This window comes from Grus americana, chromosome 11 (assembly GCF_028858705.1).
Source record: "Grus americana isolate bGruAme1 chromosome 11, bGruAme1.mat, whole genome shotgun sequence".
NCBI lineage: Eukaryota > Metazoa > Chordata > Aves > Gruiformes > Gruidae > Grus > Grus americana.
In genome coordinates this window covers 17,070,144-17,095,888 of record NC_072862.1, presented here as the reverse complement: position 1 = coordinate 17,095,888, position 25,745 = coordinate 17,070,144, and the positions used below count along the sequence as shown (strand labels likewise).

Genomic DNA, 25,745 nt, shown 5'->3' with positions numbered 1-25,745 from the left:
CCTGTCCTACAGTTTTCAATGCCCACCCAGCTGGGGTGAGCTCTTGACAGGTTTTACCAGGGTTTTCAGTGACCCACCGTGTCTTTGAAGGACTATTAGTAATTACATGCAGAGGGACCTCTCCTGCACCAGGGCTACTGCATGCATAGCAGCATCTTCCCTCCTCCTCCCCTGTGCCAAGGGAAAACTCATTTGGGGTTGGTTCTTTTTTTGCATTAAACCCTTTTTTTTTTTTTTTTTTTTCTTTTTCTGGCAATAGTGGTGTTTTACAGCCAGCTTCCCAAATGGTCCATCTCATCCTGGGCACAGTGAGTAAAGCTGAGACAGGGTGCAGCTCCGACCTGGTGCAAACCCCGCCAGGCTCATTGCAAGAGCTCGTTCTGGGCCTGAGCCATCCTGGTGCAGCACACAGGGAACCCTCCTTCTGGGAAACCCGCTCAGGACACCATAATACATTAAATAAAAAAAAAAAAAAGGTTATATCCAAATGGCAGCTGAGCTCCTCTGGGCATGGAAGAGGGAGGCAGTGACTTTTGGTGGCTGCATCACAAGCCAGGACATGCTTCCCTGCTTCTCCATCAGGACCCGCTGTTGGGAAATTCAGACCCCGCAGCCCAGCTGAGTTCGGAGATTTTGGCTGTGGGCCCTCCTTCGGATGCTGAAGGCAGGGCAGCCGCTCGGCACGGAGGGACGTGCAGGGTCCGGCTCCCCTCCCAGGAGCCCGGGAAACGCTGCCTTGCCCTGGGAAGGAGCGGGAGGGCTTGGGGCCCGGGACGCAGGCAGACCCCATCGCCTTCCCAACCCCGCTCCTGCCTCAGCGTCATCCCGCCTTCTCTCCTCATCGTCACACAGGGATTCACCCCAGCCAAGAACACAACAGCCCCAAGCAGCGGCAGCAGCACAGCCTCGCAAAATCATCCCCAGCCATTAAAAGGCGGCAAGCTGGGCTGAGCAGGGATGCCACCTCCCCGCAGCTGCCTCTAGCTCCGGCCATTGCTGGAGGGGTCCCGCCTTGAACCCCGGCCAGACATTAAAGGGTTGGCCCAGAGCTCTGCATTAAAGCGTAAAGTCCGTGCGGGGGGCAGGGGGGCTGGATGCGGCCACAGCGGGCAGGCTGCACTGGCTGCTGGCTCCTGGCTTTGCAGCTCCAGCGCCTGCTAACTGCCCAAACCTGGGGAGCCCGGGGGACCTCTAAAGACCATCAGACTGTTTTAAAAATACTTTATTCTTTAGAAAATACAGCGTTCAGTACAGTGTGCTCTGCTCCACCCAGCTTCGGCCCCCCCAGCGCCTGCTCCTGCTCCACTGAGGCACGTTCACGGGGTGGCAGGGAAGCGGAGGGCAGGTTTCACCCCCCCGTTTCCATCTCCCCGGGGAGGGGGGCGGCTCCCGAGCCCTCGCTGGTACCCAGCAGCAAGGCGCTCTCCCCCCCCGAAGCCCCCAGTGAAGCCCAATTCGCAGCACCAAGCTCAGCCCTCGGAGCTGATGATGGCCCTTGGTGGCTGGGGACGTCCCAGGGGGGCGGGGGGGGCACGCAGGGGCTATCACGCTGCCCTGCATGAGGATTTGGGGTAGCCAAATTTTTAAAACACGAGGCTGCCCCAGACCAGAGAGCCAGCAGCAAACTAGGGGGATGACAGCGGGGGCTAGGACACGGGGAGGGGGGCACCAGGGCTCGGGGCCCCCCCAGCTCCCCTCCTAAACCAGGATGGGGCCAAGTCAGGGCTGTAACAGCTCCCTGAAAAGCCTTATTGGGGGGTTCAGAAAGGGGATGCAAACATCGCCCAAAGGCAGAGTGACCTTTTTCCAGGGCCAAGCTGAGCTCAGGCCTCAGGGGGGGACCCTCTACCTCCCCAGGGACAAACTCCTGCCAGCAAAGCCACCTCGCAGGGAGGGGTCCTGCCCGCACCCTGAGGGGGTGCAGGATCGCTCCAGGCCTGGGGCAGATGGGCTGTGCACACCGAGAGTGGGATGGGAGAGCAAAATGTTGGGGCTGGGGGAGCAGGGGAAGAAGCATTTTCTCTTTTCAAACAGGAATCCCCACCGCCATCCCCTTCCCTTTGCATAGAGCAGCTTGCAAGCGAGTGTGTCCTTCCGTCACCCAGGGGACACGGAGAGCAGCGGCTGTGACCCCTGGAGGGGACAGGAGCAAGGCTGGGGGGCACAACCCTGCTGCTCCCGTCCTCCTCCAGCAGCCCCGGGGCTTGCACAAGGACGCAGGGAAAAGAAACACCAACAACCCCGAACCCTCCCCCTCGCTCTGCCCCCAGGTGCAACAGGCCACCTTGATGTTTAAAAAAGGAATGAAGTAGGAAAAAGAAGGGAAGGAAAAAAAAAAGAAGGCTGAGATGGAGGGAAAGATCTCCAGGTCAGCAGAGAGGAAGCTGGGAAGCGCTGCGGGGATGCTGTCCGTTCACCGTCCAGTCCTGCGGGATCTAACTCTCCTCGCCGTTCTCGCCCGGCCCCTTGATCAGCCGCTTCTGTCCCCGTTTCCCCACGGGCCCCTTGGGCTTGGCGAAGGCCTGCTTGAAGGCATGCTGCTTGGGGTGCACCTCCTCGTACAGGAACTCCGCCGTCAGCTCAGCTCCATCGTCGATCTCGATCTGCGCCCAGAAAATGCGAGGGGGGGGTTAGTGGGGTTTCGACACCCACCTTTTGGTACCCAGCTCCCCCTGAGCCAGCCAGCGGGGCTGGACCAAGGCTGTGGCACGTTCCCTTGCAGATGCCCATCATGGTTCTCTGCTCCATCACCTCCGGGGGGGCTCACACTTACCTTCTTGGCTATCTCCAGGCAAAACTCCTGCTCCACAGTGTCCAGCAACCGGCTCTTGCAGCTGGAGTAGAGCATGCGCTCCTTGATGCTGCATTTGTACCCGGGCATGGAGTAGATAAAGACTGCAAGAAGAGAGCGCGGCTCCCGTGACCAGGGAGCACCAGGCAGCTGCATCCCAGCCCAGTTGTGGCTCTTCCAGCCCCAAGTGTCCCAGTCCACCCAGTGACAGCGGGCGAGCCATCCCATTCATCACCCCTCCCCACATCTCTCCTGGCAAGCCTGCAACGCAACGGCCACCACGCCGCCCACGCAAATCCTCTGCGACAGTGCCCAGAGAGCCCCGCACCATGCGCGGCAACTTCTTTCGGCACCAAGGGGCTTGCCAGCACCCACCACGGGAGGACGGCAAGCGGGAACCCGCTCGAGGTCCCCTGCTGCACCATCCCCATCTCTGCCTGCTTGCAAGCCTAGCGAGAGCGGGCACCGGCACAGGCTCCAAGCAGCCATCCCCCGTGCCGAGGCACTCACCGACAGACTCCAGGTAGTCTCCCTCATGTGAGTGCTTGTACAGGAAGAAATGGTAGCGAGCCGAGTCCTGGGGAATCCTCTTGGGCAGGTCGGCGATCTCCGTGGGGCTCGTGTGCACCAGGTCGATGGTCTCCCGCTCCAGATCCAGTTTCTGATGGACAGAGGGGACAGGGGAGCGGACGGGAGTGAGAGGTGGCAGCAAGAGGCCGGGGCAGCGGGGTGCGGAGGAGCCGTGTGAGGGACCTACCAGCTGGATGTAGTTGATTTTCTTCTGCTTGAGGGCCTGGATGGCTTGCTGAGCATCCAGCTGCAGGGGGAAGGCCAGGCCCTGCAGGGTCTGGTGTTTGCTCTCCACGCTGATCTCCGTCTTCACCTGGGGATGGAGACCACCCCGAGCGTCAGGGCAGAGACCAGCAAAGGGTGGGCAAGGGAGAGAAAGGAAAACCGGCCGACGCCACAGCAAAAGGAGCTCCTTCTCATCCAAGGAGCCACCTGGCACCCGGCTCACGGGCACCGCGGCATTAAACTACGGAAAGTCAGCCAGGCTCAGGGCGGCGATGCTCGTCGCCACACCGTCGCTCCAGGAGATCGCCCAGCCCCAGCCATGCACCCCCACACCCCCACACTTCACTCCTAGTAAAGACCATCTCAAAACCGATGTTTCCCAGCGAGTCCCCGGCAGGGATGCTGCGGCCAATGCTGGCACGTGTCCATCTCCAGCCACCTCTGATTGCAACCTGCGGGTGATGTGGGGAGCCCTGAAATCACAGCGTGCAGCTGCACGGGCCCCCGGCCCGGAGGGCAACCCCCTCCTCAGTGGGTTTAATTGCAGCAGACAGGCAGCTCCTCTGATGCTGGGGCTGGGGAACGGGAGATCCCAGCTCGGAATGATCCCGGCCATTGTTTTCCCCGCAACCCCTGCAAGGCAGAGGCTGCTGCCCATACCCCAAGCAAACCCCTTACTCCAAGAGACCGAACCCCACTTCGAGAAGGGAAGAGAACGAGATCGCAGAGACATCGCATCGCCCTGGGTGCCTCCATCCAGCCACAACGCGGGGGTCCCTGACCGGGACCGCAGGCTGCCGTGAGCCGGCAGGAGGGAAGGGGGGGCAGGACGCGGCAGGCGCGGCATACCTCCTCAGGGCCGGGGTACTCTACCAGCGATGGGCAGCAGCAACAGCCCCCCACCATCTGCCACAGAATACAGGGAGACGGCGTCACCCCGACGACAGAGGAGCCCATCCCACCTCCAGACCACCCCCAAGATAAACAGTCCGGCAACACTAACCCGAGTGCTCTGCAGCGAGCGTGGGTCCTTTCCCTTTGGGATCGGTTTGGGGGATTTTGGATAGACGGTCCAGCCTTTTTTTTTTTCCCCCTTCTTTCCTCCCCCCGCCCAGTAGAGAAAAGGAAGAAAAACCAAGGCATGCCAAGAGAAACACAGGAGTTTTAGCTCACATCTCAAAACCAGCTCAACAGCACCAAAGCGGATCTCGTTACAAGGCTGCCCTTCGTTACAGCAGCCCCGCATGGTACCCACACCCCGGGAGACGATGGGCCCGGGTGCCTGGAGCACAGCATGCAGAAAAACACCAGTGGGAGAAGGAAAAACCGGGCATCAAGCGGGCAGAGCAGCCTACCATCTCGGTGCTCGAGTCCTGGGAACAGGAATCCTGCGAGCGTGGGGAGAGGAGACACACCGTCAATGGCACCCCGCGTGGGGACGGGGGGGGGGACGGGGGGTCTCGTGGGAAGCGAGAGGGGGTGGGGGACACACGGACATGCTGAGGATGGAGGCGTACCATCTCTCTGCTGGAGGCCAGGGAAGGCAGGTCCTGGCGGCGCAGGCAGCAGAGCGGCAAAAAACGACGCGGGAGACGTCAGTGTTGGGGAGGGACGGGAGGGAGAGCCCCAGCCCCAGCCCTGAGCCCCGCCAGCGCCGCACGCCACCTCTCCGCTGATGTCGCTGCGCAGAGCCCCGGCTCCTGCCAGCTCCTCAGCCAGGGCGTCCCCAGCCCAACCCGGGGTCTGGAGGAGTTCCAGCGGTGGGAGCAATAGATTTTGGGCCATCCCCCGCCAAACAGCACACACTAAAGTTTCTGGGGAAAGACGTGCCCGATCCTCTATCCACGCCAAGCATCCTGGAGGATGAACAGGGTGTGAACGTGCAGCTCTAGGGAAAGAATTGCTCAAGGGTCACCCAGTGCGGGGTGGGCAAGAGGTCTGGCTGACCAAGCTCCGCTGCCCTACCGTCCCCCGGGGTGCCGTGGCACCAGCAAGGGCCCGAGGGCAGGCACACGGGGGTTCAGAGGGCGTACACAAGCTCGCCCGGTCCTACCCGGCGCAGAGCTGTGCCGTGAGGATATTACCACTGCCACATCGTCATCTTTCTTCCCCGTAAACGCAAGGAGGCTGGGAGGGTTACGGCAGGACTGGAGAGAGCTAAAGCTGCGACATGAAGCACGTTGAAGTCCGAAAATCCCAAGAGGTGGAAAGTTGTCCAAGCAATGTCAACTGCCCCATATACCTCTGTATTTTCTACTCCTTCCCTTTTCAAAAACATTAAAAATCAGCTCACCGAATCCCCCCAGGGCACAGCCCGGGAGCTGCGCATCCCGCCCCCCCAGCCTTGCCGGCAGCAGGTTTGGCTGGGGAGGTTATTTATCTCCTTTTCTTTAAGTTAGGGGTTTTTCCCCCCCTCTTTCCTCAGTGCTGGCACGGCGCTGACCTTGGCTAACGAACATTTCTCTGTCCTGTGGTGAAATCTTCATTGGGGGGGGGGGGGCAGTTCAGGCAAAGCCTCTGCTCTACCCACCCCCCAACGCTGTAAGGCAGCTACGACTGACACCCTCTTACACGCTGCACACCGACTTTTATCTCCTCTTACTTCTTCTGCTTCATCCCCCAGCTCCAAAGCTGCCGCCTTCTCCCCGTGGCCCCACGATGCGACACGCCTGCGCCTGGCTCCCTCCGGGTTTCTGAGCCTGCGATGCTTCTAGAAAGACTTCCCGCTCGTGGGTGTTAAGGTAGCTCAACCCCAAATTCAAAGCCATCTCTTAGCCCACGGTCTGCTGACAACTTCCAGCTCAGTAAAGCTGGCGATGCGTTTTCCAGCTATTTAAAATAAATATACATAAAGCAAATGGCAAATTTGTGAGCTCCCACTCAGCCATCGAGGAGGAGGGCAGCTCACGACATCGCCTCTGTCCATGCAGTCCTCAAACCACAGGGGAAGCCTGGCTCACGCAGCCTAAAACCCGTTTCACCAAAGGCTGTGCAGGCTGCTGGGGACGTGCAAACGCGAGTCCTTCCCGTCTTGGTGGAGAAGGCTGCTGTGCCGGCCCTGAAGCCGCTGCCATGCGGCCGTCACCTCCCCGCTCCTGCTTGGCTGCTGCCCTTCCCCTCCCGCCCCTTCTCCGCACCCGTCCGGTGGTTGCGGAGGATCCCAGGGAGCTTCTGCCGGCCCAGAAACGCAACCGCCGTTGGGGTGAAGGCTGCAAACCAGGTCGGCACCTCTGAGGGTCATGCATCAACGGCACTGAAGGAGAGGAGAGCTGCACCACCAGCAGCGGCTCCAGGCCGGGGGCACAGCGAAGCTCTTGCAAGCTGTTGGCTTTTAAAGAAACAGTGTCCCTTGTGTCACTTCCAAAATCCTAACGGATTGGTTGGGCTCAGCGGGACGCGCAGGGTCCATAACCGTTCGCGGGGGCACGGGCAGACACGCAGAAGTGCTGAGGTCAGGGCTTGCCCAGGGGCTGCTTCCCAGGTCCCACGCACTGCATCTGCTCCCCCAAATGAAACCGCAACGTGCACGCACGTGCAAGGACCCCAGAGCCGGCGCACAACGTGCACGCGCGTGCAAGGACCCCGTAAGCCGGCAGGCAACGTGCAAAGCTGGAGGCGTCGCTGTACTGAGCGGGGTGCTGCTACAGGTGGAGAGCTGCTCCCCTACAGCTCCTCTCGGTGAGAGCTCCCTGCTTTGCGTGGCTCCAGAAACTCGCTCGGAGCTGCGTTTCCTGCAGAGCTGGGAGCTGCCCTGCCCTGGGGAGGTGAGCGTGGCACGGAGCACAGCACCGAGCACCCGGGCCAGAGTTCCCACTGCCTCCTGCTCCGTGCCGGGGCCGAGCGGGCGCAGCCCCCACACCAACACGGAGAGTCTTCGGCACACCCAGCACTCAGCTGCTTCCCACCTTCAAATCCACGGGCAAAACTACCTCCACTTTCCTTTCTTTCTAAACGCTGGTGACTGTTCCTCATGGCCCAGGCTGACACAGGGGACGCGTACTTTTAAAATAACCCCCAACCAAACCAAACCAAACCAAACCAAACGGCAGCAGCACCTTCACCCAGGAGCTGCATCTCGCAAAGGCGAGGGTGGGAAGCAGACACAGCAGCTCAGTCGGAACAAGCACCAAAAGCACCACTTACCTGGGCCACGTCACCCTGCAGGACACAGCCAAAAAAACCCCAAAACTACTTAATCCCGCGGCACCGGCCAGCCGAGGTGATGGCACAGATGCCCAAAGGTGCTAAACAAGCCGCAGAGCCACCAGCAGCATCTCTCTCTTCTCCAAGTATTGGCATCACCTTGGATCCTCCAGCACAAATCCTGCCCAGCCCCTCCAGGCCGGGAGCTGGGATAACTCCTCCGAGACCCGCACGGTACAGACCACCCCTTGGTGGCATCTCCCAAACACCCCTCAACTCCACCACCCCCAGACCTGCTTTGGCAGGTGGAAACCTCCTGCCTCCTCTTTGCCATTAATTAACACCATCAGGCTGATTGGCTTTGTGTCTCCCAGGCATGTCCTGATCCACCCGTGAGCCCCACAGCCCCAGCACAGGCGGAAGAGAGAGGGATGCTCCTCTAGAGAGGAAGGTTTTCCACAGCATCTAAGTGAAATCCCCCCACCCCAACAAAATACTCCTTCCAGGTAGTCTTCCCACCCAGCGAGCCGACCCCCTTCCCTGCCTCGGTGTTTCGCAGCCCCGCGGAGGTTGGCACGAGTGCCACGAGATGCCGGTGGGGAGATGATGGCGTTACAGCCTTGTCTGCCCCCAGCCCTACCCCGTGCCACTTCCACAACTTTTTCCAGCACGTAAGCCCCCAAATTTAGGCTAAGATCTGTATTTCTTGGGAGAGCATCCCTCATATTGATAGCCATAGAGGAAGAGTATGGGAGAGGACGCTGCTGCAGCCCCAAGATCAGCCTGAACTCTTCCTGCCTCCCCCACGACTTCAAACTCAGCTCTGGCTTTTGCCCCGATACCCAGCAGTTAGAGACTGCTGCCTGCTTTCAGCCTCAAACCGTCTTCTGACTGCCAGTTACAGCAAAAAAAACGGAGCTCTGAGCTCATGTTCTAGCAAGGAAGGAAAAAAAAAGAAGTCTATAAATTCCTCTTTATGCCACCAATTTGACCGTGAGGATGCTCGATGCACCTTGGCAAGGGCAGGAATGGGTTACACAAAGGTAGGAGAGAGCGCAACTGAAAACGAGCCATCCCTTTTAGCTGGATGCTCGGATGCATGCTCCCACACCTCCAGCAGCAACCCACGTCCCTGCGTCCCACGTCCCTGCGTGCCCCGAGGCTCTCGGGCTCCTTCTCCCCGGGCTGGCAGACACCCACCTCGTTGATGCGGATCTGCTGGAGCTCCTGCTCGGCTGCAGTCAGCGGGGCCGGGGCAGAGCAGGAGGACACGTGCTTTTGGTAACCGCTCAGGGATACGTCCTCCTGCAGACAGAGGGACAGGGGAAGCGTCAGGGAGTGGTTATCGCTGCAGGGCTGGATGCGCCCCAGCCTTGAAGGCTGCGTCTGAACAACCCAGTGGGTCGCCGGCTCTGTCCTTACCAGGACGAGCAGCACTCTTGGATGCCTCCGTGCAAATCCCACGCTCGATTTTAAATAGCGCCCGTGACCGCCCGTGCCCGTCCACACCACCCTGCCCCTCCCTGGCCACCCATGGGTGCGGCAGCGGGGCTGCTCTGACTAACAGAGCTCGCGAGCACAAAAGCGAGAGGGAAAGGCAGAGACCACGGCCCGAGAGCAGCGGAGAGGGGCAGCGGAGCAGGGGGGCAGCTGCCGGGGATGCTCCTGGCTCCCACCGGCCCCAGCGGCCCCAGAGGAGGGTCTGATGCCCGGGAGGCCCTGGCTGTGCCGCTGCTTCTGCAAAAAGCCCGTGGAAGAGAAGGAGAAACCTCCCGCCAAGCACTGCCAGGGAAGCGCAGCCGGACAAACCCGGCACGGCGGCAGCAGCTCTGGCTGCTGGAGTGACAGTGCCACCGCCTGGCGCTTCTCCTCCCACTCAGAGCAAAGCGCTGGGTCTTCTCGGAGCCTTCCTCCCACCTCTTCCACGGTCTCCATCGCAGGCTGACCGCAGCTGCGCGGGCATGAGAAAGTGGCAGCGGCCACCGGGGAGACTAAAGCAGGGTGAGGGACAAACCTCCGTACCATCCCCCCCCAAACGCCAGCGTCCCACGTCCCACTTGGCTTTGGTGCTGAGCCCGGCGTAGGCTCCCGAAGCTCAGGGTTCAGCCCAAAAAGCTGCCCAGGAACCACCACCGTACCTTCACTGTTCCAAACATCTCGTCCTTTATGTGCCCCCCACCAAACTCCTTCTTCACCGTGGCTCTGGTGGCGGCGTACAGCATCTTCAGCCGGACCTGCGTGAGGAGCGAGGCGGCAAGCGCGGTCAGAGAGGGGACCCCGCACGGCAGGACCGGGGAGCGGCACCTCCCCACAAGAGATGCCTGATGCTCGCGGTCACCGTCCCACCGCCGGCTCCGCAAACCTCAGCCCTCCCTGGGACCAGCCACCTCGTTTCTAGCTCCGGCCGATTTCTAACCGCAGCACCTCCCAGGAAACCCCATCGGTGCCGTTTCCTGCGCTGCCCACGCACGGCACAGCGATCGGCCGGCTTATTCTGTGCTTTGCTTTCCCACCCCCGAGCTCCAGCGGCTCGTTTCTCACCCACACCTGCGTAAGAGGAGGCACAAATACCGCCGGAGTCACCTAAAAAGGACTTTTGCATTTCGGCGCTTCTTTTGCACCGTCCTTCTGTAAAACCCACGGAAGAGCTTTTGCAAGTGCTTCTTGGCGCACCGCCCTTGCAATAAGACCCTCCAGTTTTTTCAGATATATAGATTAAAAATATCTATTATTATTATTATATGTACACATGCATATGTATGTGTACACACGTATGTGTATACACACATATAACATTATATGTATGATGCTATTATAATTGTGTATATGTGTGCATACATATATATGTGTATATGTAATAATATATATTTGTTAGATATATCTCAATTATCTCAACAAACCAGGGAGGACCTTTTTTCTATATATGTTACTATTATATATTATTATTTATGTTATAATACCATATATTTGTTATATATATATATATAACAAATATATATATATATGACAAGTGCACATATTAACATGGCAGTAAATCTATATAGCATATAGATTATACATTAAAAAAAAAAAAAAAAAAATATATATATATATGACAAGCACATGTGTTAACACAGCAGTAAACCTCGGTCCCGCCGAAAGCCCGTTATGGAGACGTGCTCAGCAAGACGGCATTTTCCAAGCCGTGCCACTGAAGTTCTCTCCACCAGCCTCCCATCCAACCGGCCCGGCCCGGCCCTTTTGCGCCTGCTCTCCGACGCCGTCGCCGGCCCCACAGCCCAGCCCAGCCGGTGTCAACGCCGACCCGGCCGCACGTGGCTCCGAGGGACCCAGCCTGCCCGGCCCTTTTCACGGCTGATTTTGGAGCCGAGCCCGGAGGCGGCCGGCAGCCGCTCAGCGTCAGCCCTCGAGCGGAGCAGGGCCGGGCCGGACGCAGGGCCAGGCGAGTCGGTGCCAGCACCCGCTCTTCCCAGTGACGCTTTTGGCCAGAGCAGCGGTGGGACATCTCCGTCCCGGCCCCGTGGTCCGTGCTGCTCCCCTCCCTATGTCCCAGACCCTCCACCTTCCCCAGGCAGCGCCGCAAAGAGGGCAGAGACGGGGTGCAGCGTATCTTACTGCGGCTTAAAAAAATTCCCCCATCCCCAAAGCGGTCTGCACTCAACCTGGGCACAGCGATGGAGGGTGCGAACGCTCCTCCTCAGCCCACAGTCACCTTGGCCAGCATCTCCTCCACCCTCCACCTCCCAGAGCACGTCCGTGTCCCCAGGCCGGGGTGTCGCAGCCCTCTGCGCTGCTCACCGGGGAGCTGTCGGGGGACCAGGAGATGAAGAGCCACTCGTAGCCCTGGGCGTTCTGGCTGTCCAGGCGGTACAGCACGTAGCACGGCTGCTGCTCGTCCAGCAAGGGCAGCACGAAGGCATCGTAGTCCATGTCCCAGCGCCGGGACAGCTCTTTGTGGGCTCCCAGCACGAGCTGTTCTGGAAGGAGAAGACAGAAGAGGTGGTGTTAGACGAAGGCAAGGCTTAGCTCACCTCGCAGGACCACGGGGCAGCTCGTCTAAGGGTTTGCTGCAGCTCCAGCACTGACAATGACGCCGTCCTGCAGAAAAACAAATTAAGGTCTTGAACCACACGCAGGAGCGCACACCCCCACAGGTGACCCCCCAGGAGATGCCGTTGGGGCTGTGGCCACCGTAGAGGACCTGATTTTCTGCCAGCATCCCACTGCCTCCTGTCCAACCATCTCCTCCCCTCCTGGGGTCTCCTCTCTGGTGACCATCCCTAGTCTCCTTCCGCTCTGCTCCCTCCCGCCACGTAGTCCCCGACCATCCCTCCTTGCTCACAGGGGAACAGAAGCCCTCCTCCATCCCACCTGGACAAACTCTAGCAGCTTGGGCACTAGAAGACCTTACCAGGGACATGAGGAACCACCTATATTTGGGCTGCTGAGAAAAATGAAGGTCCCACAGCAAAAGCCAGGACGATGAGCCAACACTGCTCCCATCAGATTCCCCATAACCTCAGAGGGGTCAAAATCAGAGCTGATACCCAAAGCCCATGTCCACGGGGACCAGAGCTGTCCCAGAGACCCCAGCCTGGCGGGGGGGGGGGCACCATGCTGCCAGGAGAGCCCCAGCCTCTGGAAGCGACCTACATATCTCACGCACGTGGTGGCATCTCAAGTGCCTGGAGCGTATTTTTTTCAGCTGCTACGCAAGCAGTGGTGGGGCTGGGAGCCCCACAAGCTGGGCAGCACTCAGCTGGGATTTAAACGCTGGTGCAGGCATCCTATGAACGCAAAACCCCTCCCGTGAGGCTCAGACCAAGCTCTGAGATGGCTGGATGGAAAAGCGACAGCGCTGGAGATGATTGGTGTAGGTTGCTGGAAAACAGTCTGTATTTTTATTCCATTTTTAGATACAGAAAGGTGGGGGGAGATGTTGGGGCTCAGAACAAGATGTAAGAAAATCTAAAGGTGCCAAAGCAAAACAAGTTGGGGTCTCACACAGTCGGCACTCGAGAGGACGCTCAGCCTGGCACGTGCCCTGCCTGGAGCTCTGCCCGCAGCCCCGCTGCCCATGGGGAGCCCCTTGGCTGGGGCACAGCCCTCTCCCTCCCAACCCATCCGGCTCAGCAGTTCCAAATCCCGTGGCAGGAAAGCTTTTAAGGAAAACAGTTGAGGAATAAAGGCTTTGGGATGAATTACTCCCAACCCCATTCCCATCCAAGCAGGGAACTGCCCCACCGACAGCGGTGTAGCCCTTCCCTGCCCACCACCACCTCGCCGCGGCATCAGCCATCACGTGCTGAACCCATAATTGTTTGTGCACGAGAGGCACGTGCTACCGGTACAGTAACAAGGACAGAAGAGAAAAAGGTGCTGAAAACACTTTACTTTCAACAAAACTACCTGTTTTGAGAAAGAAGCGCAAAACCCTCAACGCATCCCTAAAATAAACATGAAGCCCTGGAAGTGGATTTGTGCTTCACAAAGACCTGGGATCCTGAAGAGACTACGAGGAATTTTGCCCGGCCAAAGCCACCGGCAGCTCGCGGGTGTCTCCGTCTGCCAAACATCCCGACCCCTCACGCACGAGGCAATCGGTGCCGAGTCACCGCAGGCTGTGCCCGAGCCAGACCCTGGCTGTGCCGCCGCGAGCCGGCGGCCTCCAGCTTTCCCTGGGCTGGAGCAGCCGCTGGTTCCCTGCCTCCCATCGGGCTCTTCGCAGCTCAGCTCAACCCAGTCAGGGCCAAGTTCTCCTCCTCAGGAAGAATCAGGAAAGGGAAACGCAGAGCAGCCGCCCTTCAGCAAAGCATCGTCATCAGCACCGGCTATTTCAGGCTCCGTTTCTGCAGGGCGCTGCTGCTGGGACAAGCGCAGCTGGGAGCGTTTCTGGCCCTCGAGGTGCCCCCAGCACTCAGCCGCAGGCAGGCTGCCTTGCTCCGAAATGCCCGTACAAGGCAGCCCTGCCTGCAGCTCTGGCAGGCACGGCGGGGAGACAGCGCAGGAGCCGGGAGCCGACAAAGCTCAGCGCACATCACCACCTACGTGCAAAGAAACGCACCCAGCAGGGAAGGCTGCAAAGCCAACCTTGCCCAGAAACCTGCTGACAGCGAGGAGCAGAGCATCACCCAAAACTGCGCTGGCCCACAAGTAGTTCTCGTGCCAGGAAAACATTGCTGAGCCTCAGTGTGCCACCTGCTCCCCCTACACACCTTCTCCTTCCAACCTTGGCTTCTCCTGGTCAGCCCCCAAAGGCAACATCAGCTCAAAGAGCTCCCAAAGGGTCGCTCAGCCGTAGCTGCTGTCCCGAGGATGCCCAGACACAGAGTATCTGCCATAAGGCTCCATGTACCATCTTCCTCTCCTTCCACCCGCTGCTGCCTGCTCCAACACACCCCAAGACTAATGCCCCATAGGGCAGAAGGTCCTGTGCAAGCCATCGAGCAGGGCTGGAGGCTCCTCTTCCACATCCCCTGTGCAGGCAGGGCAGCTGGCATGTCCTCCCCAGCCAGCTCAGGACACATCCCTTCCAGGGTCAGCGTGCTTGAGCCCATCTGTCCAGCTGCGACGTCTGCCTGGCCGCTCAATACCGCCCGAAGGTCCTTCCCTGGTGGGTAGCAGCAGGCTGATGCCTTCAGATAAACATATCCATCCAGCCCAAGCGGAGATGGTGGGACGTGGCTTCCATTGATGGCAAAAAGTCTCCCTTGCTGGCGTCACCGGCCACGACCCAAAGCCCTGGCTTAGGATAAGTCATGGGTGTCCCTAACGCAAACCTGATTCCTACTTTTTAAAAGCAAAAAGAGCCAATAGAGCAATATCATTGCCAAAGATGCTCCGAAGAAACAATGCAGATGTCGCATCCCAACACACGGGGACCTCACTGACTCAAAATCAACACCGTCAAACCTTGCGTGGTCCTGCTGATGCGTCCCACGCGTTTCAAGTCACACTGCTCTTCCAAACAGGGCTTCAGAGCCCCTCCGAAGGCCAGCACAGGCTCCTTACGACCACGTCCACCTCAGCGTCTGTCCACCTCAGCGTCTGCCGCGTGGTTCTGGTGGCCCACCCGAGGGAGGTGGGGACGGCAGCTTGGCAGGGCATTAACATCCCCACTGCCATGAGAAACAAGTCATTCATATGCGATTGTATGAGGCTGAGGTGATGGAAAACCTACACCACGGAGGCTCCCCGCTGGGATGCTAAATCAGTGCTTTGCTCCGTTTGCTTGTTTGTCGGATGCAGAGGCCACCCAAAGGCACCTTTCCACGGGGCAAACGCGGGCAGGTTGGCACCAGCCTGCAAGCCAGGCGAGGGGCAGCCCCGTGCGCAGGAGCAGGGGCTGGGACAGGATGGGTTTAGAGGGCAGCGTCCCCCGCGGGATGCAACGGGGGTCCCGTGCCGAGCCCCGCACACGGAGCCACCCCCGCCCAGAGCATCTCCTTGCCTGCCGAGGAGGAGGGTGCTGCGCGTTGCCCCCGACCGCGGTCCCATGGCACCCGCAGCAGCTTCTCGCAGGGCTCCCGTAATAAAATTCGACACAGCGGCAGCAAAAGCCTCCTCAGAGCCCAGCGCTGAACCCAGACACTGGTGACGGTCCACTGGCAAAGTCACTGCTCCCCGCCGGAGCTGCCCTGGGGCTCCAATAGCTGCTCACCGGCACACCCAAATTTTGGGCTTGGATTTCAGCTCCAGGCTGCTGCGTGCCAGGAAGCCCCAGCAGGATTTTCCTCAAGGATTTCAAAAACAAGAGCTGGCACCACACCGGCAAAGAGGAGAGGAGGAGAGGCAAAACAGAGAACCGACACGACATAAATCAAAGCACTTAAAAACAAGACTTACCATCCTCAATGATGACCTTGATGAGCCGAACTGAACCATTTCGGGCTTTGGCAAAAAAGTCCCTTAATTCCGTGGTGGCTGAAAGAACCAGAAACATTGTGATCAGATTTAGCAGTCAAAGCAGGTGCTGGGCTGTTCGACGACCGACCGAGGAGGGGAGCAACTTGGCGGGATAGAAATTTAAAAATTAAAGAAAATAAAATCTTTGGTGCCAAAAAAATTATAATAAAAATAATAATAATAAAAACCCCAAACAGCTGGGAGGGAAATGCTGCGTCTCCCCGAGGCGTCAGAGTTAAATAGCAGCTGGGAGCACATGTGATCCAGAGAACTTGATACTTGGCCTGAGTGAACATAATCACCCAAATTTAGACGACGGCTTGGCCGGTGCAGGCAGGGAGGGCTCAAGTGACAAGTTTATTCGCTTTACAGAGTGGCAGGCTTTGCATACAGGGGGTGGCTGGGAGATGTCCCGACAGGCTGTGACGTCCCAGGCTCGCAACGCATGGCGGGGGTGCTGCTCCCGAGGCAGCCGGGGACCAGCGTGGCTCCAGACTGGGGGCACTGGTTCGAAGCGGAGCCCCTGGAGAAGGGAAAGGCAACGGTCCCGGGGTTTTGCTCCAGAGCCGGCAGGGCTTTGATTGCAGAAGGCTTTTGGGAAGCGTTTTGGGGAGCCACCTTCCTCCTCATCCCTCCTCCCCAGGAACCAGGCACCAGCAACCGGTCTGCAGCATCCTACCAGGAGGTGACAGCGGGCAGCGGACGTTGAAGGGGCAGCCCACAGCCAGCATCGGAGGCTTAACCTGCCCACCCCGAAAGCATCCCCGGTGCAGAGCTCCCCATCCCCCCCAGGATACGCTACATGCGAAGGCAACACCCAAGAGATGCAGCTTGCAGGGGCTGAGCCCCCCGACAAGGAGCATCTCCCAGCCCAGCTCCCCCTGAAAGCCCCTTCGGTTACACGCCTGAGCCCCTTCCTGGATGCGGCCGCACAGCCAAAGGGGTCCTGCAAGTTCAAAGCCACAGGCAGCTCCGGCGCTTTTTAGAAATACTAAAGAGACCGGCAACACAAAGATCAGAGACCCGGGCAGACGCCCCTCTTAGTCCACGCCAGGATCCGTGCTCGGAGCTGCCACCTGCAGCCCCTACTCCCGGCACGTTGCCACGCTGCCTCCCCGTTACCGACCACCGCGCCGGAGCAGCCTGCAGCTGGGAAGAGCCCTGCTTTGGTCCCCCAAACCCGAGAGCATCCACAGCCGAGGCACTTCGCAAAGAAAGCCGCCGCTGTGTCCGCCGGAAAGGCGCGGTGGCTGGAGAAGCCTTTCCCTGACAGCAAGGGCCGTATCCGTTCCAGTTCAGTCCCCACGGCAGCGGGTACCGCCCCGAGGCGCAGCCCCCCAGCATCGCCGCGGGAGGACGTTACCCATCACTCACCCAAGGGACGCGTGGGGCCACCGCCTCTGTCACACGCCGGTGCCCTCTGTCCCCTGGAGGCAGAGCCCAGGCTGGGGCGCTGCCCACAGCTCCCCCAGCCCCGAGGCAGACGGGGTGGGCATGGACTTGTCCCCACACACCACGCTGACGACGCAGGCAGAGAGGTGGACGGGGACGTCCCAGGGAGCCCCCTGAGCAACTCCTGCTTGTCCCCCGCCAAGTGACACATCTGATACGTTCTGTCCCGCCAGCTCAAAGCCTGCCCTGACCAGAGGTCCGCACGGTTTCTCCTGCCGCAGAGAGAAGGGGCACAAACGAGGAAGAGCTCCCAGGCTGGTATCCCGCTACTGGCAGCGCTCCCACACAAACCCAGAGATGCCACCCCAGCAGGACCCCGCGGGAACGGGCACGCAGACACCCCAGCGAAGGCACATCAGTCCTTAACGGCACTTTGGGGGACACACAGAGAAGGTTTGCTGAGATAATCCCACCATGAGCAAACCATCCTTCTCCCTCCATCAGCACCGAGGCACGTGGCTCTCCCAGTTCCCAGCACAGACCTTCACCCTCTCCCAGCGCCGGCTGGGAGCTCAGCCTGCTCCCGCGGTTCCCACCCAGGATGCTCTGATATTTTTAGCCCCTTTCCCTGTTGAGAACAGCTCTTTCCTTCCGGCAGCATCTGCGGTTATTGCAAACACACAAGGCAGAAGAGGAGGAGGGAAGAGAGAGACATTTAGTCACCCAGGAAGCCTTGTGCAGGAGACAAAAGCTCCTAATAAGCATTAAGCTTCACCGAGTCCTACTGCGCTGCCAAAACGGGAGAGAATAACATTGGTCTTGGACGTTTCTATAGCATCACCTATGGGGGAGAGAGAGGAAAGCTCTGCTTGCAAATCCCTCTGACCCGACCCCATCCTTCCCAGAGCCCAGGGGCACACGGGGGTCTGGAAAATCAGGAGTCTGGGCAAACGCAGCCCCCCAGCCCACCTGGAAACGTAAGGAGCGCCCAGAAGTATTGAATCGACAGCTGGGGTGATTGACAGTTGAGTGATTGACAAGCGACGGCCAAGCACTGGGAGCGGTGTAGGTACAGAGGGGTTTAAGGGGATGGGGACGAGCACGGATGCTGACGACCGCAAATGCCGCAAGGTCTGCCAAGGAGGGAGATGCTTTCCAGAGGAGACAGTGGCAGAGCTTTCAAAGAACTCAGAGTGGGCTTCTGAGCTTTAATTCTGCTGAAATAAAATTTTAAAAAACAAAAAAAAGGCAATTTTCATTTAAATAAAAAAAAAAAAAAAAAGATCACTGGGGTGTCTTTGATGTCCTCTTCTGTCTCTCATGACGCAGAGCCAAGACCCAGCAAGGAGGGAGAGGAAGAAGCTAGAGCAGGTTTTCAGCATGAGCTCAGCGACTGCTTCATTACAGCACAATTACAACTTAATTGGCACAACAGACTTGACGAGATGGTTTGCGTGCCTGAAATATTAATATAAAAGCCCCGAGACAGCTCTGGAAGAAAGGCAAGGAGGAGACCTTACCCTGGAGATGGAGGCGAGCAGTACCTCCACCCCAAGGCACCTCCCTGCCGGGAAGTCTCCAGGACCCAACTCAAGGGCTAAAAACCCAAGTGTGGGGAAATCGCAACAATCAGCTGCTTTTGACGGTTCATCCCTTTCGCATTTGACAATGAGACGAGGCAGGAAAGGAGATACTGGGCACACATCAGCACAGCCAATGCACGGCGCCAGCTGCGACCATCCTCACGTCCAGATGGGGAAGGGAGAAGCAACAGTGCAGAGGACTGGAAGGGGACCCGTGCATCCAAATCACCTTCCTGATGTGGATTCCTGGAAAATCCTGGAACAAATAATCCAGAAAAACCCAAGCTGGGCTACAGCCAGCAGGGATCTACCAAGAGCAAGTTGCACGAGATCAACCTAGCTTCCTCCGGCAGAGCCACAGACCTGTGGGGTCTCAGCTCGGCTTTCTAAGCATCTCTAAGTGTTGGAAGCCAGCTTAGGAAACGTGGCGGTGGTGAACCTCTACAGCACCGGCACAAAGCTGCACAGATAACTCACTCTGGGGGGCATCAGAGGTTGGATGGAGCAAGATCTCCTGGGGACCTGTGGTGGGTCCAGGTTAGTCCACATCTCCATGAACGCTTCTGGCAACTGCAATAGTGCTGCCTGCAGCTGTAAGGTTGGAAGCTAGAGGAGATGCAAGCGCGCGCTGGAGAAGAATTCACCGTTCCCTCAGGAGACTGGAGAAATGGGCTGAAAAAAAAAAGAAAGAGGATGAAACTCAATAGAAAGCAAAGCACCGTAACTAGAAGGACCAGCTACACCAACACAGGGCAGGGCCCAGCAGCTCTGGAGAGGAGAAGCAGGTCAAAAGCCAAATTGCAGGTTAATCACTTCATGCTGTTGTGGGCAAAGTCATTAGTGAAGGCACAAACAAGAGCACGGCTCAGAACCACCGAGATGTTATTTGGTACCAAAAAGGCTTCAGGTGCAGCACAAACAGCACGTCCAGGCTCAGCATCGTGCCAGGAGAAAAGCGCAGGGTGGATGGCACCTCTGCCAGAAGGTGCAATGTGCCAGAGCAACCAAAGGAACCAAGGCTGGTCAGCCCAGAGGAGAAAAACACGAACAACTTGCAGTGGTTTTCCAGCCAGAAGCATCAGGTCCCACCTTGGCATTTGGGAAATCTCACGATGAGGGTGACCATACACTGGACGGACACCATGCCTCCATCCCTGCCCTGAAAGGCCTCCAGAAACCCTCCTGGGATGCTGCTGCTTTGAGACAGGGTGAGCTTGGTGGCATCTCGAGGAACCTTCTGGCTTTTCTACAAGGCGGCCTGGCCACCGACTCTCCTTGCAGACACAGTGCGTGCAAGCACCCGTGCCTCCTCATCCACCCTCCCACAACAGCCCAAAAAATCACCTCCAGCCATCGAGTCGTGCAACGCCTTCCTCTCCTGCCTGTTTGTAGGCTGCGGATGAGTTGTCCCCTATTCATGAGCCACCTGCATGAATTAAAATGCATTTAGCAGCCTGCTAAGAGCATGTCCCAGGTCTCCTTGCACCACAAAACCTCCCTGCCCAGCGGCACCTGGCACCCGTTTGGGATGGAGGGCTGAGCAGAGCTGGCTGTCAGCACCAGGGCAGCTTGTGGCGTGGCAGGGAGGCGATGGTTTGGCCAGCAGTGGCCTTCAGGTGGCCCCAGCCACGCAGGCAAGCTGCCAGAGGAGAAGAGGAGCTCATGGTGGGAAGGCATGGCGGTGCCTTCCCTCTCAGCAGCACCGAGCGGGTGCGGACCAAAGCCTGAAGCCCCCGCGCCTCGGGGACCAGCAGGGTGGCCAGATCCTTGCGCTTACTCGACGGACGCGTTTGCAGCCAGAGCTGGCAGCTGCCCTGCCCCGGGACGCGGCTGTTTGGATCAGTCCCCGGGAGGTTTCAGTGCTGGGCTCAAAGCACCAGGCTTCCCCAAAAACGCTGCGAGATGGAGCAGCGAGATGGTGCTTGCAGGTACCACCCCAACACAAAAGCCGTCCCTAAAGCCGAGCCTTTTTTGATGTCTCCAGTCCCAATCAGCTTATCTGAGCAGAGCCAGGCTGTAACAAGGCCGGAGGGAGACAGAGGCACCGTGCAGCGATGACAGCTGTAGCCATGGCGACGGGCCGGTCTCTCCCGGGGGATGCCAGGGTGCCAGCATCCCTCGGGGAAGCACCGCGGCGATGGGGATGCAGGCGACAGCCGCTCCGCCGCCTCTGCACCTTCCTCTCCTCCATCCTCTCCCTCGCTTGTTGGGGGAGCAACAGGTTCTTGCTTATTCGACCCGTCCAATCCCCCCCCAACCCGCCGACAGCGCCCGGATCAATAATACATGCTCCCTGAAACAGATGCCTCTCTCAATACATCAAGTCACATCACCCTCCCGACGGGAAACCCGAGCCTCCGGCCATCAATCTTTCATTCCCTGGACATAATCTTCACATTGATGCGACTCCAAGCAGCTGCTTCCCTTTCACCTGCCGGGGCACAGCGTGACTGGGACGCAACAGGGAAACTCAGCCAAAAATCCAGCCACGAACCTGGGCAAAACTTGTCGAAGCTCCAGGGACGCTTGGCCAGACAGCAGTCGAGATGCTGATGGATAAAACACGGTTACACCCACACGGCGCACGCCCTCCCTGCACAGGCAGCTCTGCCTGACTCCTGCCGGGGTGTCCAGGAAAGGGCACAGCTGCAACAGGCACAAAATAGCTGTGGCTGCTGCTAAAATTCCTGTTGTTCAGTCTATCCCAGTGTAACTCCGTCACGCAGCGCCCGCTCAACCCGCTCGCTGCAAAGCGCTTTTCTGCTGGTGGAGGTGGCCGGTCAGTGCTAAGAGGATTTTATATCTCACCGTGGGAGAAAAGAAATGTCCTTGCAGGGAATCTTTTCTCTGGGAAAAAGCTACAGATGTCAGAACAAAATATAAAGAAGGGGGGGAAAAATATCTGAGCAAGAGAAGACACAAGCAAAGCTTTTCTCACAATTTTCTGTGGACCTGGGCCGTATTCTGCAGGATTTCACGCGACTTCTGGTCTGTATTGCAAATCCTGCCCAGAAACTTTCAGCCGCCCACCTCACGCCAGCCATTCGTTTCTCAACACCCGATTTTCCACGTGCGTGCCCGGGACCTGTCTTTTCTCCTCTTTGGCACCTCAGATCAGAATTATTCGGCCCTCCCCTTGCGCCGGGGTAGGCAGCGCCCACCCTGCGGGCAGCATCGGTGGGATCCGGCCAGCGCCACAGCATCCCAGCGCCAAGCGGTGGTGCCAGCACGCACAGTCCTGCTTTGCCTGCAGAAGTTGCTGGTCACTGCTCCTCTTCTCTGCCCGGTAAAGCCACCACTGGGAGCACTGGTTTGGGCATTGGTGGGGACGAGGACCCAGGAACAGACCGTGGCAGAGATCTCGTTGCATGCACAGCCTCTCGCAGCACGCTTCCCGAGGGGTTTCCTCTACCCCGCCACTTTAGGTTTTAACCTCAAGGGGTTTGACATCTCAGGGTGTTTCTACGGCCTTCTGCCACTCTGGTCATCCTGACGTGCCACCCGCTGGGACACGGGCCATCGCCTCAAGCAGGCGTCAACCTTGATTTGGGTGCTGGCCCCAGTAAAGAGCTCACAAGTGGGGACCGGCTCCTCAGAACCATCCTTGCATCTTGTCCCCGGCGGACACCAAGGGCCATGGACCAGCCATCCCTTCTCCTCCTCCACTGATGGCACCGCATAATGCACCCCCGGTTAGGGGTTACCCCTGGCATCTCAGCCACGAAGCCACCCCCGAATTCAGGCGGCCAGGCACCTTGGGAGCCAGCACTGCCTCCCAGCACGGTGGGAGGAGAGGGGCCAAGGAAGCGGTGGATGGGGAGAGAAGCTCCTTCTTTCTTCTCCGTCTTTCTTCTCACTGAAGAGCCAGGAAGCCGGCTGCTTTCACAGGAGACCTTTGCAGACCCGGCAGCTCCCGGGTCCCCGCTCTCTGCTGCTTTCTCTCCGTCTGACATCATTCCTGCCTGCGTGCATCACAGTTATGCTTCTCCTGAAGCAAATGGCCATTCCTACCAGACGCTTTCCCAGTGCAAGACCCAGTCCTGGGGCAAAGTGGTGGCTCAGCCATGGACGGGAGCAAAGGTCCTTCCCTGTCCCCATGTCCTGCCACCTCCACCAGAAAGAACCAGCACCAAACTCTATTTTTTTGGTTGAAGAAACAATATGCATTTGACTTCTTTACTTTCTAGATTAAAAAAAAATAAATTCCCCTTTAAGAGACTTTTTGTCTCTACCCAGAGGACATGAAAGAGCACCCAGAGGCAACCAGGTGATCTCCCACCAGCATCAAAGCCCTGGTTCAGCATCACCTTCCTAAGGCACAATGGCCAGGCCTGGCTTTTGAACTCCATCAGTGAACGCTGTCCCCATCTAACGCCACTCAGGGCGGAACAGGGACTGCAAAAACACCGGGCAAATCCTCCTAGCTGTAGTTAAAAAGCAGGTTTCCAGCCCCAAGAAGCCCACAGCAATTCTCAATAGCTTCCAACCACCTCCCCAGCCTGGCAGTCTCCATGGCAGCCCAGTTTTCTTGCCAGCACCTTCGAGGGAGCTGCCACGGATACCTAAAAAAAATAATAATTAGCCTCTTGCCTCTGCATGAAAGGCTCAGCCCTGATTAAACACCCCAAACCTGCGGCTCTGCACCCCCGAGCGAGCGCTGCCATCACTTCTCCTCCCGGGGACCACACAGTTCCCCTCAAAAGCCGAGATGACTCAGTAGCACCGCAGCGGGGGGCTATTCTGGGGGCTCCCCCGTCACTGCAGCACCCAGCTCTCACGCTGATCTGCCACAGTGGTGACCACCCAAAATCTCTCGATGGCTTGCCTGCAGCCTCCCCTAAGCCAGCCAGCAGGTCCAATCATAAGTCCCCCAGGAGCAGATGCCTTCCTGCAAACGGAGGAGAAATGAGAACAAAAAAACACCCAGCGATGCGCACACACAAAAATAATGAGGCCCCAGAAACCAGGAAGATGCGGAAAATCCCTCCTCCTCCTCAGAAAACAACAGAACTCAGCGTCTCAGTCGAGGGGATGAAAGTAGCAGCGGGATTGCTGCTCCTCATCCAATACTGAATCTGCTCTTTGCCAAGGAAAGGGATTAATTTGATCACCGTGCCAGGGTGGGGAGGACTGAAATACCCCAAGCCCCTCCTGGGGTGGTTTCCTTAAAGCCCAGAGCACCCCAGTTCAGCATCACAGGTGCTGGAGGGGCAGATTTGCATTCAGAGAGGAAACAGCTGCTTCCTGGAAGAGGGACCGTGCAGCAGGGGATGCAGGACCAGACCCAGAGACCTCGGCCACCCAGAGATGTCCAAGACGCTGCGAGAGCAAGACCACCCCACGCAAGTCATTTTTCATAACCACAGGGAGGTTTTTACGCCACCCCCAGCTTGGGGACCTGCTGCCTGGGCAGAGCCGTCGGGTCTATCCCCACCCTGCACCGGCTGCGGCTCCTCAGGGGAAGTGCGGGTCCCTTCCCCTTTCCAGCAGCGTGCTGCTGACGGGGCAGTTACGTCCCGCGGGCAACGATAACTCGCGGCGACTCTCAGCGCTGGTCCCGGCAGGGTTTGCCAAGCGGTGGGCAACCAAGGTCAGCGAAGGTCGGCGCTCTCAGAGAGCGGCTCATCAGCTTCACCCAGCCGGTGCATCCCCTCCAACAGCCGCGGGGGTGCCAGGGAGGGCGGCATCAGCGGCAGAGTAGCAGGCAGGCACAGCGGTGAGCAACAGGCAGCAGCCTCTTGGGGTGCGAGCAGCACAACAGGCCTTGCCTGCACCAAACCCCACGGGAGAGCTCTGCAGAGCAGGGCCGGCACACCGAGAGTTCAGGTGGGCACTGGGGTCCATCCTGCGATTTTTTTTTTTTTTTTTTTTTTTTTACAGTAGAGGGAACATTCAACTAGAGCCTGAACTTCAGAGTCTCAGCTTAAATCAGAAGCAATGAATCTGAACCCAAATGTTGTCAGCTACCAGCACTCCCAGGCAAAGCAGGAGAAACATCGAAGTGCCATTGCTAACCGCTTCTCAACTATAGGTCTTCCAGGAGCATCTGAAGGGGAAGGATGCTCTCAACCATGCCCTCAAGGAACAAAGATGCTCGTGCCACAAAGGAACAGCAGCCACAAATTCAACACCTTCGCGCAAAGGTGCCGGCCGTGAGGAATGGAGTTGCCAGGCCGACATGCCAGCTCCCCTCCCGGGGCACGCAGCGGTGCCGGATTCGCACCCGACTGGCGTGGACCAGGGCTTCAGGGGCGGCTGCTGTCACATCCCTGCTCGCATACCGATTCTGCTACATAAATTATGCAGCACCTCTGCTCCTGATTAATATTGTTAATTGAGTTGGCCGGTGGGGAGCAGGAGGGAAATACCATGAGGACACACAGTCGTGCACCCATAAATGCAAAAGCCATCATCTCCGGGTGCTAGCTGGGTCCTGTGAGCGGAGAAAGCGGGGAGCTTCCCCCAGGCAGGAATTTATCCCGGGTCTCCGCAATCCCCCCGGGAGGAGGCGCGGCGCTGGGGGCCGAGCATGGCCGCAGGGAGGGGAGATGTGGCCGGGGCTGACGGGGGGCTGCGGCGGAGCAGCAGAAGGCATCTTTACGAGCAGTGTCACGGCAGTTTACTGAGCATCAGCCCAGACAAAGGATGCAGGAAAGCCCCTCACCAGCAGCATCCCCGGAGCCAGCCCCCCTCCTAAGAGCACCCAAATGCTCTGAGCCTGGCTCAGCGCCCCCTCCCCCCGGTTACTCGCAGGAAAACCTGCCAGCTCCTTCGGGAAGCTTCATCTTATCGCTCTCATCATCGCTACGGCGACACCGACACCGCCCGGCAACCTGCCGCGGCGGGGCCGAGGGATGCTCAGGGCGCGTCCCCGCCCGGTGCCTCCCGAGGGGGGTGCAGAGGAGCAGCCCGGGGCGTGGGGGTCTGACCCCCTGCGAGCCCAGCGCGGCAGCGGGGGCTGCGGGCGCCCCGCGGGAAGGGGCGGGAGGGGACCAGCGGCTCGGCGGGCGCCGCTTACCGTGGATACCGGTCTGGTGAGTCATGGCTCCGCTCGGCTCCGTTCCGCTCCGCTCCGGCTCCGCCGCGTCCCGGGCAGGAAACGGCTCCGCAGGCAGCACCGCCCGCTTCCGGAGCTT

General features: G+C 58.8%; 1 protein-coding gene across 7 annotated transcripts; it reads right to left on the bottom strand.

Moving 5' to 3' along the window:
• Window positions 1-1,207: 1,207 nt before the first annotated feature.
• On the bottom strand, window positions 1,208-25,739 carry TWF2 (twinfilin actin binding protein 2). Of its 7 annotated transcripts, none has more exons than XM_054837930.1 (11): window positions 17,996-18,238; window positions 17,750-17,867; window positions 17,009-17,298; window positions 15,575-15,652; window positions 11,528-11,706; window positions 9,868-9,963; window positions 8,930-9,034; window positions 3,549-3,674; window positions 3,302-3,452; window positions 2,774-2,895; window positions 1,208-2,603 (listed from the first exon to the last, which is right to left on the bottom strand). In XM_054837930.1, the coding sequence occupies exons 3-11, from the start codon at window positions 17,235-17,237 to the stop codon at window positions 2,436-2,438; spliced, it is 1,254 nt and encodes a 417-aa protein (XP_054693905.1). In that variant the 5' UTR covers window positions 17,238-17,298; window positions 17,750-17,867; window positions 17,996-18,238; the 3' UTR covers window positions 1,208-2,435. The 7 variants fall into 7 exon arrangements, with proteins under 7 accessions (XP_054693905.1, XP_054693911.1, XP_054693908.1 ...); XM_054837936.1 differs by lacking the exons at window positions 17,750-17,867; window positions 17,996-18,238 and adding exons at window positions 4,942-5,136; window positions 7,730-7,744 and having other exon boundaries at window positions 17,009-17,621; XM_054837933.1 differs by lacking the exons at window positions 17,009-17,298; window positions 17,750-17,867; window positions 17,996-18,238 and adding an exon at window positions 25,628-25,739.
• Between the last annotated feature and the right edge of the window lie 6 nt (window positions 25,740-25,745).

Excerpts from the sequence above, each read along its gene's own strand:
- TWF2 (XM_054837936.1), bottom strand. The coding sequence starts at position 17,237 with ATGTGTCACTTGGCGGGGGACAAGCAGGAGTTGCTCAGGGGGCTCCCT. Across the intron at positions 15,653-17,008 it reads TGGCCCCACGCGTCCCTTGG|CCACCACGGAATTAAGGGAC; the intron begins GTGAGTGATGGG and ends TGGTTCTTTCAG. Across the intron at positions 9,035-9,867 it reads AGATGTTTGGAACAGTGAAG|GAGGACGTATCCCTGAGCGG; the intron begins GTACGGTGGTGG and ends CTCTGTCTGCAG.